Source organism: Nerophis ophidion, linkage group LG02 (assembly GCF_033978795.1).
Source record: "Nerophis ophidion isolate RoL-2023_Sa linkage group LG02, RoL_Noph_v1.0, whole genome shotgun sequence".
NCBI lineage: Eukaryota > Metazoa > Chordata > Actinopteri > Syngnathiformes > Syngnathidae > Nerophis > Nerophis ophidion.
Window position 1 is genome coordinate 56,819,935 of NC_084612.1, and position 20,807 is coordinate 56,840,741.

General features: G+C 43.7%; 1 protein-coding gene across 2 annotated transcripts in view; it reads left to right on the forward strand.

The window, feature by feature from the left end:
* Nucleotides 1–20,807, forward strand: part of myg1 (myg1 exonuclease) — an 83,444-nt gene that overhangs the window by 33,734 nt on the left and 28,903 nt on the right. Inside the window, exons 3-7 of one of the 2 annotated variants that reach the window (XM_061887074.1) lie at nt 418–577; nt 2,741–2,890; nt 9,335–9,457; nt 15,033–15,214; nt 15,283–16,242. In XM_061887074.1, the coding sequence (XP_061743058.1) occupies nt 418–577; nt 2,741–2,890; nt 9,335–9,457; nt 15,033–15,214; nt 15,283–15,307 (640 nt within the window). In that variant the 3' untranslated portion in view covers nt 15,308–16,242. Of the gene's footprint in view, nt 1–417; nt 578–2,740; nt 2,891–9,334; nt 9,458–15,032; nt 15,215–15,282; nt 16,243–20,807 lie in introns of those variants that run through there. The other variant, XM_061887068.1, reaches the window with a different exon arrangement.

The window sequence follows — 20,807 nt, forward strand, 5'->3', positions numbered from 1 at the left end:
TATATATGCATATATATGCATATATATATATATATATGCATATATATGCATATATATATATGTGTGAATGTTGTCTATGTGTGTTGGCCCCCGCGATGAGATGGCGACTTGTCCTGGGTGTACTCCGCCTTCCCCCCGAATGCAGCTGCGCTAGGCTCCAGCACTCCCCGCGACCCCAAAAAGGGACAAACGGTAGTAAATGGATGGATGGATGGATGTGTATATGTTGGTCCTGTGATGAGGTGGCGACTTGTCCAGGGTGTACACCGCCTCCCCCCCAAATGCAGCCGAGATAGGGTCCAGCACCCTTCGAAACCCCGAAAGGGACAAGCGGTAGAAAATGGATGGATGGATAATGGTGTCTTTTAATGCCCCATACTAACAGTACATTGTCTTGTCTTTCCTCTTAACTTTCAGAACGTTTGCAGAGACGTTCCACAGCCTGTGTCCAGATAAGCCTTGGGTCACCAAGCTCAGCTCGGCTGGCCTGGTCTACTTCCACTTTGGTCGTCAGCTACTGGCCCAGCTGACGCAGTTGAAGGAGGACGATAAGCAGCTGGAGGTCCTCTACGACAAAGTAAGAGCGGGAAGACCACTTTAAACCGTGTATCCTTGGGCAAGATACTTCACCCACCTTGCTCCCAGTGCCACTCCCATTTGTGTATGACTATGAAGGAATCTTTGTTGGGGGTTAAAGAGGCTATTGGTGCAAATTGGAAGCCACGCTTCCGTCAGTCCACCCATTGCGACTGTGACTTGGAGGTTAAACAAATTGAGGTGTTACATGGAGCATTTACCGTATATAGGACTGTGGTTGTAGATTGCTTCTGGTTTGCAGAGCTTTGAGTTTCCCTCCACATCCATCTCACTGAGATTTTTTTAATTGTTCTTTTCTCCTTCTTTAGCTCAATAGGGTAACCACAATTTAGAAACACACCTCTTTCAGGCCAGCAACAATACTGTATGAATAAACATATTATCTAAGGCAGGGGTCGGCAACCCAAAAAGTCGACAGAGCCCTGTTGGACCAAAAATACAAAAAACTAATTTGTCTGGAGCCGCAAAAAATGAAAAGCCGTGTGTAAGTTTTATAGTGAAGGCAACCCATGACGCAAGTGTCTATATTTGCTATAATGGAATAGAATAGAAAGTACTTTATTGATCTCTGGGGGAAATTCAGCCTTAATAGCCTACTATCAAAATGACTGTGTCAGAGGCTGAAGCAAATGTTCGTTGACAGAAATGTTGAAATTTTATATTTATTTTACGCATTTTAACAACATTAGAAACCCTTAGTAAATCACAGGCTTCTCAGAAGGTGAGAACTCCTGCAAATTACTGGCTTTCAATGGCAAAGGTATAAATGTGTGTGTCCAAGTTAAAGGAAACGGCAGGCTGTCTTTTTCTAATAGATTTAGTACAATCTTTGGCAAGCAAAGTAATGTTTGCTGTGTTCTGGAACAACATGGCACACAAAAAAAATCTTAAAATGCAGCCAATATTACATACAGATAATGTGTCATGAGTCACGTAACTATAAATGAGATACACAGAAAAAATAAGTAAAGGAAACTAAATGAGCTCAAATATACCTACAAATGAGGCATAATGATGCAATCTGTACATACAGCTAGCCTAAATAGCATGTTAGCATTGATTAGCTTGCAGTCATGCACTGACCAAATATGCCTGATTAGTGAAGTGAAGTGAATTATATTTATATAGCGCTTTTTCTCTAGTGACTCAAAGGGCTTTACATAGTGAATCCCAATATCTAAGTTACATTTAAACCAATGTGGGTGGCACAGGGAGCAGGTGGGTAAAGTGTCTTACCCAAGGACACAACGGCAGTGACTAGGACGGTGGAAGCGGGGATCGAACCTGCAACCCTTCAGTTGCTGGCACAGCCGCTCTACCAACCGAGCTATACCGCCCATTAGCACTCCAACAAGTCAATAACATCAACAAAGTGCACCTTTGTGCATTCACGCACAGCATAAAATATTTGGTGGACAAAATGAAAGAAAGGAGTGGAAGATTTTACATGTAAACAAACTGCCGAAATTTGTACGACAAAACAATGTTCACCAAATACTCTCATCAGTGAAGCATAAACACAAACATATTAAACAGTGGGCTTTCTAACAGTTGGCAAGGTTTGTGTCATGTTTGTCCTCAAAACAAAAAACATCCTAAAACAAAAACATTATTTTTCCCCATCTTTTTTCATTTTCAATCCAAAAACCAGGCAGTATGTAGGAAAAGCAAATTGTTTCTTAATGTTCCCTCTGCCTTCATTACACAGTTGGCAGTGCAGAACAAGCAGAAAATGGAGCGTCTATTCCGCAATGTGACACTTCCACTGTGCCAGATTCCACCTGAGGCCACCACAGTTCTATTCAGCAGATTTTAGAACCCGGGAGCCCACCAGCATGAGGCCCCTGTGCGCACTTTGACAAATGTTAGCCTAAATATAATCACTGTTAACTTGCGTCATCTCCAGTCTGTTTAAAGTTTCAAACCGATAGCAACTGCCCTCTCTACTTTAACGAGCTTGCCGCGCACTTTAGCCCTCGCTAACTACCGACACATTTGGAGCTAATGGCTTTCAAGCGCAATGCCAAAGTTCTTGCCTGTTTCCCATGCTTAAAAATGGAGACAAGGTGCATTAACATAAAACTGCTGATTTATGCCTTTCATCACAGATTGATCTCTCACACATTTATTCACATCCTGGCAGCTCTACGAGAACTTTGTGGAGGAGGTGGATGCCGTAGACAACGGCATTTCACAGCATGACAGTGAGGCGCGCTATGCCATCTCCACCATGCTGAGCGCACGTGTCGGCTACCTGAATCCACGCTGGAACAGCCAGAGCCAGGACACTGAGGTTTGTGTGTGCTTTGTAGTGTGCATCCATCCATTTTGTGACAGAAATGCTATATGCTCAGCATAATAAGTAGGCAGCCAGAAAGACAGGTGGGAATCATTGGGCACCTCACCATTTGATAATGATTCAGGAGCTACGATAAGATTAAAAATCCATTATTGATGCATCTTTAAGCGTTTAGAACTTGCATTTTTTTTTTCAAAAACAGTGCATTTGTAATAAACAGTCAAATTAATTCCCATCACATTTATTAAATTAATGATAATGTGTGCAAAACTGGAACATAAGTGCCCTATAATAAAGGAGCTGTTTGGATCACTCAGTGAGGTGGCTGTCTGCAGTCAGCCACATTTTAGATCTGTCTGCATTACTTTTTTTATACAGTAAGGAAATTGATTATCCATTATTGACATTTACTAATTGATTTTATAATCGTCCATGTCTAAATTGCGATCCATCTAAGAATCGATTTCATCCCCTACCTCTAGTCAGAACCTCTAGTGCTGCAATAGCTAAAAGTAATTTCAATCAATCCTCAAAACACACCAAATGTCATAAAATTTGCTGTTCTGTTTTGGACAGATATTCCTTAAAAGTCAAACAAAATGTTGAATTCAAACCACTGTCACGCATGATGTTGGCAAAACTCCTGCCTCGAAAACGGTAGTTTTCAAAGTGAGGTGTAGTATCTTGAGAAAAATAAAGAAAAGCATATTTTGCCAACCTATGAAGCCTGTGCTTCTCAATTATTTTTTGTCACGTACCCACTGGGAGACAGGCCTTTTTCTTACGACCCCCCTGATTCGAATTACTATTGAAAATAGAGGTGAAATAAATAATACATTTTTTGATGCATTGCAATTCGGACATGGACGAATATACATTCGATTAGTGAACGTCGATAATTTATTTTAAATGAAGTAATGAAAACAGTTCTAAAATTTGTCTGACCTCAGCGAGCCACCTCACCGAGAGATCCGACTAACTCCTTTGTTAGGGCATTTATGTTACAGTTCTGCACATACTGTATTTCCATTAATTTCATATATGTCAAAATTAATTTAACTCCTTCTTATTCAAATACACAGTTTTTTTTAAGTTGCAAGTGATAAACTATTTTTTTAGTGAAAATAAAAAAATGTAAAACCGCATCAATATATCTAAATTCAAAGATGTGTCAACAATCGATTTTTAATTGAATCATAGCTACCGAATCGGAATCGTAGTCGAATCGTGAGGTGCCCAAAGATTTCCACCTCTAATTGAGAATTTGATCATACTCATTTATCTGTACCATGTGGAATATTGTATATTCTTTAAATAAACACCTTATTATCAAAGCAGATGAAAAAAAACGGGCTGAGAAAACATCTGCAACAACTTAACCCAATTTCCCCGTTAATTTTATTCAATTCAATTCATTCAAATTGCCATCAATAAAATGCACTTGTGTTCGTCGTCCATTACATACGCCTGCCCATACCATAACCCCAACCCCACCATGGACCACTCGAGTCATGATGTTGACAAAAGCAAACCGCTCACCCACACGACACCAAACATGCTGGTGGAAGTAATAACAAGATTCACCAAACAACGCTGGCTTAGACGAGCCATCTAGCAGGGTAGGACGAGCTCAACATCCTTGGCCGGAGGTTTTCTTCGTCGACGGATACTCTGAACAAAAAAGCCGGAGCAGTCTTGTGTGGTAGTTTTTGCACCTGTTAGACATTAAGCATTAATAGGCGAGAGGGTGGAGAAGGCATTGCACACCTCTTCTTCACTTTAAAAACTAATGTGCTGGTCAGGCACACAGATTGCCGACTAACAAGCTAGTCATCGCACAATATCCAACGGTGTTTAAGCCCTACGGTGATGCTGAAATAGTGACGGGAACAGGCAAGTGGATGCTCCTGGGAGTTCTTAGCCATGACTCTGCACGCAAGCGGCTGTGGGGTGATGGTCATCTACTCTACACAGGAGTAGATATGGTACCCGTATCCTCCCACACCGACAGACTAGCCATAGTAAATGGTTCCCAGATTCTAGAGAAAGTTGGTCAAAGTTACACATTCTACTGCATGGGTAAGCCTGAAGACGCCCCGAAGACTTCTGGCGTCGGATTTGCTATTTACACCAAGCTTACAAGACAGCTTGACAGCCTACTTCATAGGATCATTGATCGACTGATGACCCTGAATTTCAAGCTCGCAAAGGACTGCTTTGCCACTGTCATCAGTGCCTATGCTCCCGCCATGACAAACCCTGAAGACACCAAGGAAGCTTTCTATAAGGAAGCTTTCTATAAGGATCTGAATCGCGTTCTCTTAGAAGTCAACAGCAAGGACAAGCTCATCATCTTTGGGCATTTTAATGCATAATAATAAATCCAATGGACTGATGCTGCTATCACTATGTGCTCAGTACAAACATTCTATCATTAACATCATTTTCCAGCAAGTGCACAAATACAAGATCACAAGGATGTATCCTCAATCAAGGCAGTGGCACATGCTAGACTATGCAATAGTGCGCCAGAGAGAACGCTGTAACATTCGCATGATAGGAGCAGACTGTTGGTCCGATCATTGCCTACTCCGGCGCTAGGTAAACAGACAGCTGTCCTGGAAAAGTAGGAAGGAGAGGATCAAGCCCCTCAGGAAGTTGAACATTGCTCGGCTAACCCCCAACATGAAAGCACTATAGCAGAGTGTCCAGGAGTCCCTGTCCAACATAGAACAATAGCACTGCAGCTTAGAAGAGTAATGGGGGTTCTACCGAGAGGCCGTCTACAGTTCTGCAGGATTGGTTCTTTGAAAATAATGAAGACATTCAGAGGCTATTCAGAGAAGCTGAAAAGGGCCTGCAATGATCACTTTGATGACGAGACCTTGATGAGCTGGTGGGAAAAGAAGGCAGAGGAACTACTAGCAGCAGCTGAAAACCATGACATGAAGACATGCCATGATCGCCTTTGAACGGTTTATGGGACCTAAGGCATCTGGTTTAACCCTAGTAAGATCTTCTGACCAGTCCACATTGCTAACAGAGAAGACCACATACTTGCTTGCTGAAAAGAACATTTTAAGTGTCCTGAAAAGATGGTCAACCTTTTCTAAAAAGGCAGTTACATTGCTGCCACAACAACAGGTGATATAATTGATGGCAGACCTCCCTACTAGTTCCGAGGTTGCCAAGTCACCAGTGACATGGTCTTTGCTGTCCATCAGCTAAAAGAGAAATGACGTGACCAGAATTAGGAACTTCACATGGTATTTATATACCATACCAAGCCCTTTGATGTTGTGACCTGGACCGGTCTGTGGAAGATTCTTCAGAAGTTTAGCTGTCCAGGGAAGCTGACATCACTGATTGTCTCTTTATATAATGTCATGCAAGCCAGAGCCCAAGAGAACAGTAAAGCTGTACAGAAAGTTGCGGGGGCTTTTGAACTAAATATGGACGTACGATCAAAATCCATAAAATGGTCAACTTTGGCATTCAACCTATATCTAAAGATCGCGAGAAAAACACGGCACTTTTTAAAACATTTTTTTTACTTTTCAGGATTATGATGAATTCATCTTTATAGGAAGATACAGTATGACATCAGTCAGCATCCTAGTGTGACGAAACATTGTAACAAGTGATTGTTTTATGCTTGTAGTTTGTGTATCTTGTTTAGCACTTAGCAATACTGCTACATCAGAATCAGAATCGGAAATACTTTATTAATCCCCGAGGGGACATTAAGATTTTCAGTACAATCCCATTCAAGATCAAACAAACATTACAGGGAGACAGATCAGGATTGCTGACGAGTCTGCCAATTTACGGCACCCTTTACAAAAAAGGTGTAAAACAGGTCAACGCTGAGGGCCGGGAGGGATGGTGTTAAAATAAATAAATTCAGTCTAAACCTGGGCTCCTGGAGAGGGGGTCCAGACTGAAGCCAAAGAAAAAAAACAACTCATAGCCATAGCACACCAAAGAACACAAAGGACATTAATACATTACAAGAGCAGAGCTGATGAAACCAGCCATTTCTACATACAGCTACAAATGTAAAAGCAACAAAAAGAAACCCATACACTGTGGTGGCCTATGCGGTGTTTCATGCCCTTGTCTGCAGGGGTGGTAGACCATTACCAGAGACAGGAGCAGACCCATCAAAGCCACCAAGAGAGCCAACTCCACCGACAGCTGCCCACTAACTCTAGGCCAGTGTCCAGTCCGCATGGATGAGTGAGGATGCGTCCAAGGAGACCCAGGTGTCCGATACCTGCTCATTCAGCCAAGACACTGTGACGCTTGTCCGTCCCGGCGCTCAGCGGCAACTCCGCAGCACCTGTCTCGATATCCGCATCTCCTCCAGTCCCTCCAAACTGACTCTGGTGTGGCAGAGACCCAGCAGCTAATCTCCATGGCCAAAAGGCTCCTGGGAGGCAGATCCAGAAGTTCACAAAAAAGCACCACAGAAGTCACAAAAGTGCCACCCCTTGTCGCACAGTCCCGAACCAAAAGCCAAAAAAAACCCACATGAAAACAAGAGGGAAACCCCAGGAACACAAAAGGATGACACAAGCACAGAGCTCCTGAACTCCTTGCATGATACCAAGTATTTCACTAAAGCTTAGTTTGTATAGCACACACTTTCTAAAACTTGTAGCTCATCCTCCCTATATGAGGGCTCAAAATATAAGGTCCTAAATCATCATTTGTGTCAAAGTAATCTTGGTAGTCTTTCATGAAATAGAGCATGATTACTAATGCTGTTATTGTTGAAGGGAAAAACAACTGTTGATGCGTCTTTGAAATTAATTAGATACCATCCATCCATCTTCTTCCACTTATCCGAGTTCGGGTTGCAGGGGCTGCAGCCTAAGCAAGGAAGCCAGAGTTCCTGCCCCCCAGCCCTTTCGTCCAGCTCCTCCCGGGGGATCCAGAGGCTCCTCTTGATGTGGAAGAGCAGTGGCTTTAATTTGAGATCCTCCCAGATGACAGAGCTTCTCACCCTATCTCTTAAGGAGAGCCCCGCTACCTGGCGGAGGGAGCTCAATTCGGGCGCTTTTACCCGTGATCTTGTCCTTTCGGTCATAACCCAAAGCTCATGAACATAGGTGAGGAAGGGAACGTAGATCGACCGGTAAATTGAGAGCTTTGCCTTCCGGCACAGCTTGTTCTTCACCACAACGGATCGATACAGCATCCGCATTACTGAAGACGCCGCACCGACCCGCCTGTCGACCTCACGATCCACTCTTCCCTCACTCGTGAACAAGACTCCGAGGTACTTGAACTCCTCCACTGTGGGCAAGATCTCCTCCCCAACCCGGAGATGGCACTCCACCCTTTTCCGGGCGAGAACCATGGACTGAGACTTGGAGGTGCTGATTCCCATCCGAGTCGCTTCACACTCGTTATGAATGGGCCTGTTACTACAATACATATATATTTACGTGTATATAAAACATGAGGTTTTTAGAGCGCTTAATAGGCGGAACAGATCGACTCCCATTGGCTACTTTGTTAGCTGACTTTTGCTAACGTTTACTAGTTGGAATGCGTAGAAAAAGAAAAACGTGTTCTTGTCTTACTTGAATGAAGGCCAAAATAAATTTGAAAGAAGTTCAGTTCCCCTTTACTATTTTGTGTATAAACTTTAAACTAACCCTTTAAGGTAATTATTGTTTGTGTGGTGCACTCAGAGGATCATTTTTCTAAACCCCACGCAGCAACGGGGACCCACATCGCTCTGATAGTTTGACTTTCAGCTTTCTCATTAGTTAGTGTTGTCTCACAAGAGACCTTCAACCCTACTTACTCTATATCCAGTATGTCAACTGTGTCAACAAACATTTTTCCATTGTTTGGCCCCTTTCTCTGGGGATCCAGAGTGGCCTGTTTGTTTTGTGCCATTTCAGTTCACACAAATCTAATTGAAGCTATAGCAATTTTCTTCAATAGCATAGGCCCCAGTCTTTGGGCAGCTCATGAAGGGATGTAGCAATCATACAGTATTTAATTGAAAGAATGCCTGCCAAGACTCAACAGAATAGAAACTTTTTGTTACAATAGTATGCCTTCTCATTTCCTCCATCCGTGCTTTTTCAAGCTCCTGATTTTCCTATTCCCTGCAGTGCAAGCCTCTACAGAAATTGCACACATTCAAGTGGAGGAGATGAAATGCAGCGCCTGAAACAGCATTTTGTTTTTGCCTGACTTGTTTTGAATAAAGACTGTTATGTTTTTATTTATTTTGAATCTGCAAAGTTACATTGAGTTACACAATAGTCAGCAACTGGTATGAAGAAGCGATTCTAATTTTTATTGCCCAAGCAGTAACTTTCCTTGTGATAACAACAGAAATTGGCCCCAAGTAGAAAGTGGAATAATGTTTTTTGCATAAAAGTAACTGTGTGTGTTCATACCAAATTTTTCCAGGAGGGGTTCAAAAAGGCTATGACAATGGTTGGGCAGGAGTTTCTGGACCGTTTGGATTTCTACAAGTTGTCATGGTTGCCAGCGCGCCAGGTAGTGGAAGAGGCTGTCAGCGAGCGACATAAGGTACACAGCTGTCAGAGCACCTGCTAAATGTTGCGCAATTGTACCTAGTATATGATTAGTTAAACCATATTATCAAGGGTGTAACGGTACAACGTAACTACCGTTTAGTACGTATGTCTATTTTGAGGTTAAGGTTATTTTTAAACTGTATGTGGATAAGATTCCAAAAACTGCAAACTGATGGCAGGTAACTACAGTCTATACAATTTACGAATAAAACAAATTATACATCTGACAGGGTTTTCTGGTTTTCACAAGTTCACTTCCAAAAGTGGGAGTGAAGTAGTGGTACAGTAAGCGGTTTTGCTCCTGCTTTAATGTGACCGTAATTCAGTACAGTATAAATAATTTTCAATTATTAGCTTCTGCCCTACTTACTGTTGCAAAGATGTCCCAATGATTAGCCTGGAGACGACGTTCTAGTCGGTTGTATTTTTACCAGACAAAATCAAGCCAACGTCTCTTGTCTATTGCGGAAAAGGGGAAGTGCCTCCATAATTTTTATTCTCTTTCTTTCAGGTGAATAAGACATATTTTGTATTGAGGTGTGTAACAATACAGTTATGTTTTCTCAGTGAACAATCAAAACAATGTGCCTTACAAAGACAGTAGTTCTGATTGGATCCTCTGCGCGTTTGGATAGATTCAAAAGTTGTCCCACCTGCCTAATGACAAAATTAAATATGATTGGAATTCCTCTTATCTCAACATTTTGTTCTTGTTTTTATTCGTTTTGTTTGTCCATCGATTTCATCATTGTTTTAGTCAACATTGTGGTTTGGTTTTGATTTGTTTTTGTCCTATTGTAGTTAGGGGAGAATAGGGATGATGTTCACAAACCGGTTCTCCCGATGCTTCGATAAGAAAAGAACCGATTTCATGGATTTGAATCCCTTTTTGAGAACCGGTTCCTGTTATCGAAGCCACTATACCGTATTTTCGCGACCAGTTACAGGTGCTATTTCTGTATTTCTTCTCTGTTGCGGGTCCCAAACTCTGGAACGATCTGCCTCTCCATGTCAGACAGGCCCCGTGTTTGGCTACTTTTAAGACTCTTCTTAAAACCCATTTTTATTCACTGGCTTTTTACCTAGCTTGAGACTTAATACTGTTTTTAACTTTTTTTTCAACTGTTTTTAACTTTTTAACTGCTTTTTATCTAACAAATTGTTTTTAGGATAATTTGTATTTGCTTTTTCAATGTGTATTTTACATCTGTTTTAAATGTTATTTTTTAGTCTGTACTTTGCCTGTACTTGTTTGTGGTGTACAGCCCTTTGTTCTTCAACTGTGGTTGTTTTTAAAGGGCTTCATAAATAAAGTTGGTATGGTATTTAACGCATAAATTAGGCACAGCGTATTTTTGGGCGCAGCCATGGTTAAAACTTACGCTAGCTTGAAACATACGCTTGCATGCATGGACGCTGTTTTAAAAAGGCAGCAGGAGCAAAGCTGAGTTGGGTTATACTTTATTGAAGTATTTATCAATGTACTCACATTATTTTTTTGGTCAATCCTCATCCACATATCCATCAAAGTGCTCATCTTCTGTGTCTGAAATGAACAGCTGGGCAAGTTCTCCATCAAACATGCCAGATTCCCTCTCCTCATTTTCAAAGTCAGTCTCGTTGCCGTGGGGCTCCTCGGAATAGATACCAGCTTTTGCGAAAGCTGGCACAACAGTGCAAGCATACATGTTGGCTTAAGCATCCGCGATGCATTCACAAATTGTGGCGTAACTTGCCCGACGCTGCTTCCCAGTTTTGGGGAAGCTGTGTTCGTCTGTCATCCATCGCTACCATGATACTCACAACTTCCCTTAAAACGCCCTGTTTACAACCATGTCCAGCGGTTGGAGTTCCTTCGTCTTGCCTTAATTGAACCTCTTGAGGCTCAAGCTATTTGTTTACATGCTTTTTTTAATTTATCTTTGCTGTTTGGGTTTATTGGGCCCTAATAAGAATAAAAACAAAAAATCCATCTTTTGATATGATGTACTTTTAGTCCATAAGTAACAAACGTGTACTTCATGCTTAGTGACACGCTAATTCTTTTTTTTACACTTTTTTTCCCAAAATCCATTGTATGTTATACTCTCCTGACACCAGCAGATGGCAGTATAAGTGTCCACATAAGCGGCCATAAGACCCCAATTCAGTAGTGTACACAATTTTGGAAATAAGAACTAAAAGGTGGTGTCCACGCATGTGGCCAACTAAGCCTTTTTAATGATGACTTTAGGTGGAAACCTTTCTTTTGGCAGCGTCTTCCCCTTGAAGATCACAATAGGTAGCAGTTTCTGTACATGAGCATAGCAAGCTAGCACAACAGTAAAAGCCGACTTTTCTTGCCCCGTTGTGCGTATGGATTCGCTACCGTGCTGGTCCCCTTCTTCTCCACAGTGTGCTTCACCTCGTCCATGTTGGTGATGTGCTTGTCGACAATTTTTTAATTTATTTACAATGCACATAGCAGCACTATATGCTCACTGGGGGCATGCCTTTAGTGTTCTCTCTTGTTTTTTTTTTTTTTTTGTCCTGTCCAGCTTCTCAGGCAAATCATATAGTTGATGCAGATGCCCATATTGGCGGTTCAGATTTATTTACTTTACAAAAGAGAAGTGTATTATACTTCTCTTATTGCCTTGTTTGTATTTAACTTTATTGAATGTATTTATATTATCATTTGGTGCAGCCGCGCCGGAGAAAAAAACGAAGACAGGGGGACAATTGGGGAATTAATCAGAGAGACAAAAACAACAACAGCAAACACAACAATAACAACAATAGAGCAACATCAGCACATAGGATATGTACATATATGATGATAAAAGTGATAGCAAAGAAGCAATTAGTGAAATAAAAAAATAATACAGAAATGACAATGAGCATTATTACACTACAGATGGAGCAATACAAATACCAATAGAAATAGCGCTATTGATAATGAACAAAACCAATAATCTACTTCTATTATCAACAATACAGTTGTTGAAATGCAACAATACATATACGTAATGATAACTACTGATAAAAAATACGAATACAGAAAAATGGAGAGGAAAAAAGAGAAGCAACCTATATTAACCTTGTAGATTGTTATAGTAACAATAGGTTAAGCTTTGTCAGTGTGCCATTTATTACCCAGTTGCCCCTAACGTCCTCTCACCCGAAACTTTCACCCTTGAACGTCCGCATGCTGTCATCAGTCACGTCCGCATGCTGTCCTCAGTCAGGTCCGCCTTTCCTCCCTATAAACAGCGTGCCGGCCCAGTCACATAACATTTACGGCTTTTGGAACTCAGTCCACACACAACAACCTATCTGGATTCCATAAGAGATTTGATAAGGAATCGGTTCGATAAGAGGATTCGATAGTGACATCGATAATTTCTTAACGAACATCATCCCTATGGGAAAATAAGTCGCTGAGATAACTAAGACGGAAATTTTTAGTCAACAAAATTAACCGTAGCATGGTACGTTGGATTTTACTTGAAACGATGCTCGGTGGGACCGGCGTTATTTGGTCTATGCCAAAAAAGTACCGGATTCGGTCCCCATCCCCATCCATAAGAGCGTCGATTTTCAGAAACTTGATTGGACATAGCAGTATATCAATCATTAATCAATCAATGTTTACTTATATAGCCTTAAATCATGAGTTTCTCAAAGGGCTGCACAAGCCACAACAACATCCTCGGCTCAGATCCCACATCAGTGCAAGGAAAAACTCAACCCAATGGGACAATGAGAAACCTTGGAGAGGACCGCAGATGTGGGGACTCCCCCCTGGGCAACCGGTGCAATGGACGTCGAATGGATCTAGCATAATATTGTGAAAGTCCAGTACATAGTGGGGCCAGCAGGAGACCATCTTGGGCGAGGACAGGTCAGCAGCGCAGAGATGTCCCCAACCGATGCACAGACGCGCGGTCCACCCCGGGTCCCGTCTTTGGACAGCCGGCGCTTCATCCGTGGCCACCGAACCTGTGCCCCTCCCACCTCCATCCCATTCACAAAGGAGATGGGGGCAGAGCAGAAACAAATTGGCAGATCAACTGGTCTAAAAGGGGGGTCTATTTAAAGGCTAGAGTATGCAAATGAGTTTTAAGATGGGACTTAAATGTTTCTACTGAGGTAGCATCTCTGTTACCAGGAGGGCATTCCATTGTACTGGAGCCCCAATAGAAAACACTCTATAGCCCTCAGACTTATTTTGGTCTCTGGGAATCACTAATAAGTTCATTGAACGCAGATTTCTTGCCGGAACATATGGTACAATACAATAAGCAAGATAGGATGGAGCTATTTTATACATAAGTAGTAAAACATTAAAGGCTTACTGAAACCCACTACTACCGACCACGCAGTCTGATAGTTTATATATCAATGATGAAATCTTAACATTGCAACACATGCCAATACGGCCGGTTTAGTTTATTAAATTGCAATTTCAAATTTCCCGCGAAGTATCCTGTTGAAAACGTCAAGGAATGATGACGCGTGCGCGTGACGTCACCAGTTGTAGCGGACATGTTCTTCCAGCACTGCTCACGGCTAGAAGTCGTCTGCTTTAATCGCATAATTACACAGTATTCTGGACCTCTGTGTTGCTGAATCTTTTGCAATTTGTTCAATTAATAATGGAGAAGTCAAAGAAGAAAGATGTAGGTGGTAAGCGGTGTATTGCAGCTGCTTTTAGCAACACAAACACAGCCGGTGTTTCCTTGTTCACATTCCGAAGGTGAAGCTTTACTATGGAACAGAGCGGTCAAGCGGACATGGTTCCCGACCACATATCAACCGGCAGGTTTCAGTGAGAACATTTTGGTAATAAGTCTGCTCTTACCATAGACATGGGCGAAGCTTGCGTCCTCTTGCAGCTGCGGACTCTCTTACCTCCTCCCACCGGAGACACTGGCGGTCACCACACCTGTGGCCACACCCCTTTGGCTTTCAGGTACCATATAATTTCCCTAAAACACTAACACAATAAGCAGATGAGGGATTTTCCAGAATTCTAATAGCATCTGAATCGCTCTCACTGCCCTCACCTTTTTTTTTTTTTCTTCTCTAGTCCTTCACTCTCACTATCCTCATCCACGAATCTTTCATCCTCGCTCAAATTAATGGGGAAATCGTCGCTTTCTCGGTCCGAATCGCTCTCGCTGCTGGTGGCTATGATTGTAAACAATGTGAGGATGTGAGGAGCTACACAACCCGTGACGTCACGCGCACATCGTCTTCTACTTCCGGTACAAGCAAGGCTTTTTTGTTAGCGATCAAAAGTTGCAAACTTTATCGTCAATGTTCTCTATTAAATCCTTTCAGCAAAAATATGGCAATATTGTGTAATGATCAAGTATGACACATAGAATTGACCTGCTATCCCAGTTTAAATAAGAAAATCTCATTTCAATAGGCCTTTAAGGTCACATTTTAAGTGCACAGGAATCCAGTGCAGGTGAACCAGTATAGACGTAATATGAGAAAACTTTCCTGTTCTTGTCAAAAGTCCAGCCGCCCCATTTTGTACATAACCATACAGTACAATTGCCCTCTCATGTGTCCAGGTAGATCCCAGCGGGGAGGTGCTGGTATTCTCTCAGGGTGGATGTCCCTGGAAGGAGCATCTGTTCGCCCTTGAAAAAGAGCTCCAGGTAGAGACTCCCATCAAATTTGTGCTATACCCCGACCAGAATGGACAGTGGAGGATCCAGTGTGTCCCAGCGGGCCTCAACACTTTCCAGAACAGGTGATAATAAGATTTGTGAACAATGTTTGCTTGATAATGGTCCAGTAACACCGGAGCTCCTGACACAGCACAACTTATGCATGTGGAACCTGACTGACTACACAGTGACAGGTCTGGGCTGCACAGTCTCCCACATGTGCGGAGTTGACTCACTGCTTACTGAAGCGTTTGACAACAACTCATGGAGGTGCTGAAATACTTCCTTGTAGGACGAGCAGGATCCTTTGGCGGAAGCAGCGGTCATTGTTGTGTAGAGAGACGAAAACACCTGAGCCCTAACGTCCTGTGTTTTTTTTTCATCACTTTTGAAAAATATGCTGCATCGCCACTTGCCTATTAGACGGATACTTCCATTTACAGCAATGCATCCGGAATAACTCAACTCCCTTTGTTATAGTGGATTTTAATGAATGTGAGCTCCAGAGGTGTTATCTCGGCAGCACCGCCCTCTATTGAACAAGTCTCTTTAATTAGACCGGAGCCATAGACCATTCAGATCCACCCGGGGAAATGGTATGCATTGAAACAAGGTCAGGCAGAATTTACATAACTGTAGACCAGGCTATTAAGTTTTAAAATTAGGGCATTTAAAATAAATGTGGTTGTTTCATGTTCAGTTAGGCTTCAAACAGTTGAACAAGGTAAAAAGACACGAAACGAGAACTTAGACTAAAATTATTGCCAATAGATTAAAAGTTAAAGGGGAGCATTATCACAATTTTAGAAGGGTTAAGACCAATAAAAATCAGTTCTCAGTGGCTTATTTTATTTTTCAAAGTTTTTTTAAAATTTTACCCGTCCCGGAATATCCCTAAAAAAAGCTTTAGAGTGCCTGATTTTCGCTATCTGCGAAGCCACTGTCCATTTCCGTGTGACGTCACATAGCGATGCCAATACAAACAAATGGTGGATAGCACAGCAAGATATAGCGACATTAGCTCCGATTCAGACTGGGATTTCAGCGGCTTAAGCGATTCAACAGATTAAGCATGTATTGAAATGGATTGTTAGAGTGTGGAGGCAGATAGCGAAAACAAAATTGAAGAAACTGAAGCTATTGAGCGAATAGCTATTGACGCTATTCGGCCATGTCTGCCTTAGCATTGCCTGTAAAATGTGCAGACCAACGATCGGAAGTTTCGCATCTTGTGACACTGGATCAAATTAAATCTGTCGATTGGTAAGTGTTTGTTTGGCATTAAATGTGGGTGGAAGGAAACGCTGGATGCAAATACAGCTACAAATGTACATACAGCTAGCCTAAATAGTATGATAGCATCAATTAGCTAGCAGTCATGCCGCGACCAAATATGTCTGATTAGCACATAGGTCAATAACATCAACAAAACTCACCTTTGTGATTTTGTTGACTTTATCGTTGGGAATGCATCTGCTTTGAGTGTCGCAGGATATCCAGACATTCTTGCCATTTCAGTGCCATGTCTGTCATAGCATCGCCGGTAAAAACCAAACGAGGGACTTTCGCATCTCTTGACACTGGAGGAACTTGAATCCGTCGATTGGTAAGTGTTTGTTTGGCATTAAATGTGGGTGGAAGGAAACGCTGGATGCAAATACAGCTACAAATGTACATACAGCTAGCCTAAATAGTATGATAGCATCGATTAGCTAGCAGTCATGCCGCGACCAAATATGTCTGATTAGCACATAGGTCAATAACATCAACAAAACTCACCTTTGTGATTTTGTTGACTTTATCGTTGGGAATGCATCTGCTTTGAGTGTCGCAGGATATCCAGACATTCTTGCCATTTCGGTGCCATGTCTGTCATAGCATCGCCGGTAAAAACCAAACGAGGGACTTTCGCATCTCTTGATACTGGAGGAACTTGAATCCGTCGATTGGTAAGTGTTTGTTTGGCATTAAATGTAGAGGGAGGGAAAGGCTGGATGCAAATATAGCTACTAATGAGGCATAACGCTCACGTTGGCAACGACAGTGAAACCTGGAGAGGCGTGATTGGGAAGAATGGCCGCCCGGATCTGAACCCGAGTGGTGTTTTGTTATTGGACTTTTGTGCTCGTCACAGTTTGTCGATAACAAACACCATGTTCAAACATAAGGGTGTCCATATGTGCACTTGGCACCAGGACACCCTAGGCCGCAGTTCCATGATCGACTTTGTAGTTGTCATCGGATTTGCGGCCTCATGTTTTGGACACTCGGGTGAAGAGAGGGGCGGAGCTTTCTACCGATCACCACCTGGTGGTGAGTTGGCTGCGATGGTGGGGGAGGATGCCGGACAGACCTTGGAGGCCCAAACGCATTGTGAGGGTCTGCTGGGAACGTCTGGCAGAGTCTCCTGTCAGACAAAGTTTCAATTCCCACCTCCGGAAGAACTTTGAACATGTCACGAGGGAGGTGCTGGACATTGAGTCCGAGTGGACCATGTTCCGCACCTCTATTGTCGAGGCGGCAGATCGGAGCTGTGGCCGCAAGGTAGTTGGTGCCTGTCGGGGCGGCAATCCTAAAACCCCTTGGTGGACACCAGCGGTGAGGGATGCCGTCAAGCTGAAGAAGGAGTCCTATCGGGTCCTTTTGGCTCATAGGACTCCGGAGGCAGTGGACAGGTACCGACAGGCCAAGCGGTGTGCAGCTTCAGCGGTCGCGGAGGCAAAAACTCGGACATGGGAAGAGTTCGGGGAAGCCATGGAAAACGACTTCCGGACGGCTTCGAAGCGATTCTGGACCACCGTCCGCCGCCTCAGGAAGGGGAAGCAGTGCACTATCAACACCGTGTATGGTGCGGATGGTGTTCTGCTGACCTCGACTGCGGATGTTGTGGATAGGTGGAAGGAGTACTTCGAAGACCTCCTCAATCCCACCAACACGTCTTCCTATGAGGAAGCAGTGCCTGGGGAATCTGTGGTGGACTCTCCTATTTCTGGGGCTGAGGTCGCTGAGGTAGTTAAAAAGCTCCTTGGTGGCAAGGCCCCAGGGGTGGACGAGGTCCGCCCGGAGTTCCTTGAGGCTCTGGATGCTGTGGGGCTGTCTTGGTTGACAAGACTTTGCAGCATCGCGAGGACATCGGGGGCGGTACCTCGGGATTGGCAGACCGGGGTGGTGGTTCCTCTCTTTAAGAAGGGGGACCGGAGGGTGTGTTCCAACTATCGTGGGATCACACTCCTCAGCCTTCCCGGTAAGGTTTATTCAGGTGTACTGGAGAGGAGGCTACGTAGGATTGTCGAGCCTCGGATTCAGGGGGAGCAGTGTGGTTTTCGTCCTGGTCGTGGAGCTGTGGACCAGCTCTGTGCTCTCGGCAGGTTTTTGAGGGTGCATGGGAGTTTGCCCAACCAGTCTACATGTGCTTTGTGGACTTGGAGAAGGCATTCGACCGTGTCCCTCAGGAAGTCCTGTGGGGAGTGCTCAGAGAGTATGGGGTATTGGACTGTCTTATTGTGGCGGTCCGTTCCCTGTACGATCAGTGCCAGAGCTTGGTTCGCATTGCCGGCAGTAAGTCGAACACATTTCCAGTGAGGGTTGGACTCCGCCAAGGCTGTCCTTTGTCACCGATTCTGTTCATAACTTTTATGGACAGAATTTCTAGGCGCAGTCAAGGCGTTGAGGGGTTCCGGTTTGGTAACCGCAGGATTAGGTCTCTGCTTTTTGCAGATGATGTGGTCCTGATGGCTTCATCTGACCGGGATTTTCAGCTCTCGCTGGATCGGTTCGCAGCCGAGTCTGAAGCGACCGGAATGAGAATCAGCACCTCCAAGTCCGAGTCCATGGTTCTCGCCCGGAAAAGGGTGGAGTGCCATCTCCGGGTTGGGGAGGAGACCCTGCCCCAAGTGGAGGAGTTCAAGTACCTAAGAGTCTTGTTCACGAGTGAGGGAAGAGTGGATCGTGAGATCGACAGGCGGATCGGTGCGGCGTCTTCAGTAATGCGGACGTTGTACCGATCCGTTGTGGTGAAGAAGGAGCTGAGCCGGAAGGCAAAGCTCTCAATTTACCGGTCGATCTACGTTCCCATCCTCACCTATGGTCTTGAGCTTTGGGTCATGACCGAAAGGATAAGATCACGGGTACAAGCGGCCGAAATGAGTTTCCTCCGCCGTGTGGCGGGGCTCTCCCTTAGAGATAGGGTAAGAAGCTCTGCCATCCGGGAGGGACTCAAAGTAAAGCCGCTGCTCCTCCACATCGAGAGGAGCCAGATGAGGTGGTTCGGGCATCTGGTCAGGATGCCACCCGAACGCCTCCCTAGGGAGGTGTTTAGGGCACGTCCAACCGGTAGGAGGCCACAGGGAAGACCCAGGACACGTTGGGAAGACTATGTCTCCCGGCTGGCCTGGGAACGCCTCGGGATCCCCCGGGAAGAGCTAGACGAAGTGGCTGGGGAGAGGGAAGTCTGGGTTTCCCTGCTTAGGCTGTTGCCCCCGCGAGCCGACCTCGGATAAGCGGAAGATGATGGATGGATGGATGGATGGATGAGGCATAACAATGCAATATGTACATACAGCTAGCCTAAATAGCATGTTAGCATCGATTAGCATGCCGTGCTAATAGATGCACATTCTACGTAAATCAACTTGAATCCGTCCCTGTTAGTGTTGTTACACCCGACAATACACCGACAAGGCATGATGTCTCCAAGGTACCGGAAAACGGTCGAAAAAACGGAAAATGGCGTTGACTACCTAGGTGACGTCACGTTCTGACGTCATCGCTCCGAGAGTGTTAAATAGAAAGGCGTTTAATTCGCCAAAATTCACCCATTTAGAGTTCGGAAATCGGTTAAAAAAATATATGGTCTTTTTTCTGCAACATCAAGGTATATATTGACGCTTACATAGGTCTGGTGATAATGTTCCTCTTTAAAGTTAAGTTAAAGTACCAATGATTGTCACACACGCACACACGAGGTGTGGTGAAATTTGTCCTTTGCATTTGACCCATCCCCTTGTTCTCCCCCTGGGAGATAAGGGGGAGCAGTGGGCAGCAGCGGTGGCCACACCCGAGAATCATTTTTGGTGATTTAGCCCCCAATTCCCACTCTTGTTGCTGAGTGCCAAGCAGGGAGGTCATGAGTCCGATTTTTATAGTCTTTGGTATGACTCGGCCGGGGTTTGAACTCACAACCTACCCATCTCATGGCGAAAAAGATAACTAAAATATTAATTTTGAAACAGTATTAGTAGTCCATTCCAAAAGGTCTGACCAAGACCGGATCATTCAAAAACTGAATAAATTTTTCCCATAAGAAATAAGATACATCCAAATAATTTATTGGACATCCAAAATATAAGCACCAAAAGCAGTTTATAGGGAATCATTACAGAAAACAATGAAATACATATAAATGAACAGTTAACAGCTTTGACCTTTTATTGAAGAGATGAGCAAAGAGGGAGAGCTCCGTCGACACCACGTTTGTTTTTTTCCGCAAGTTCTATTTTTAATTTAAAGGCCTACTGAAATGAGATTTTCTTATTTAAACGGGGATAGCAGGTCCATTCTATGTGTCATACTTGATCATTTCGCGATATTGCCATATTTTTGCTGAAAGGATTTAGTAGAGAACATCGACGATAAAGTTTGCAAATTTTGGTCGCTAATAAAAAAGCCTTGCCTTTT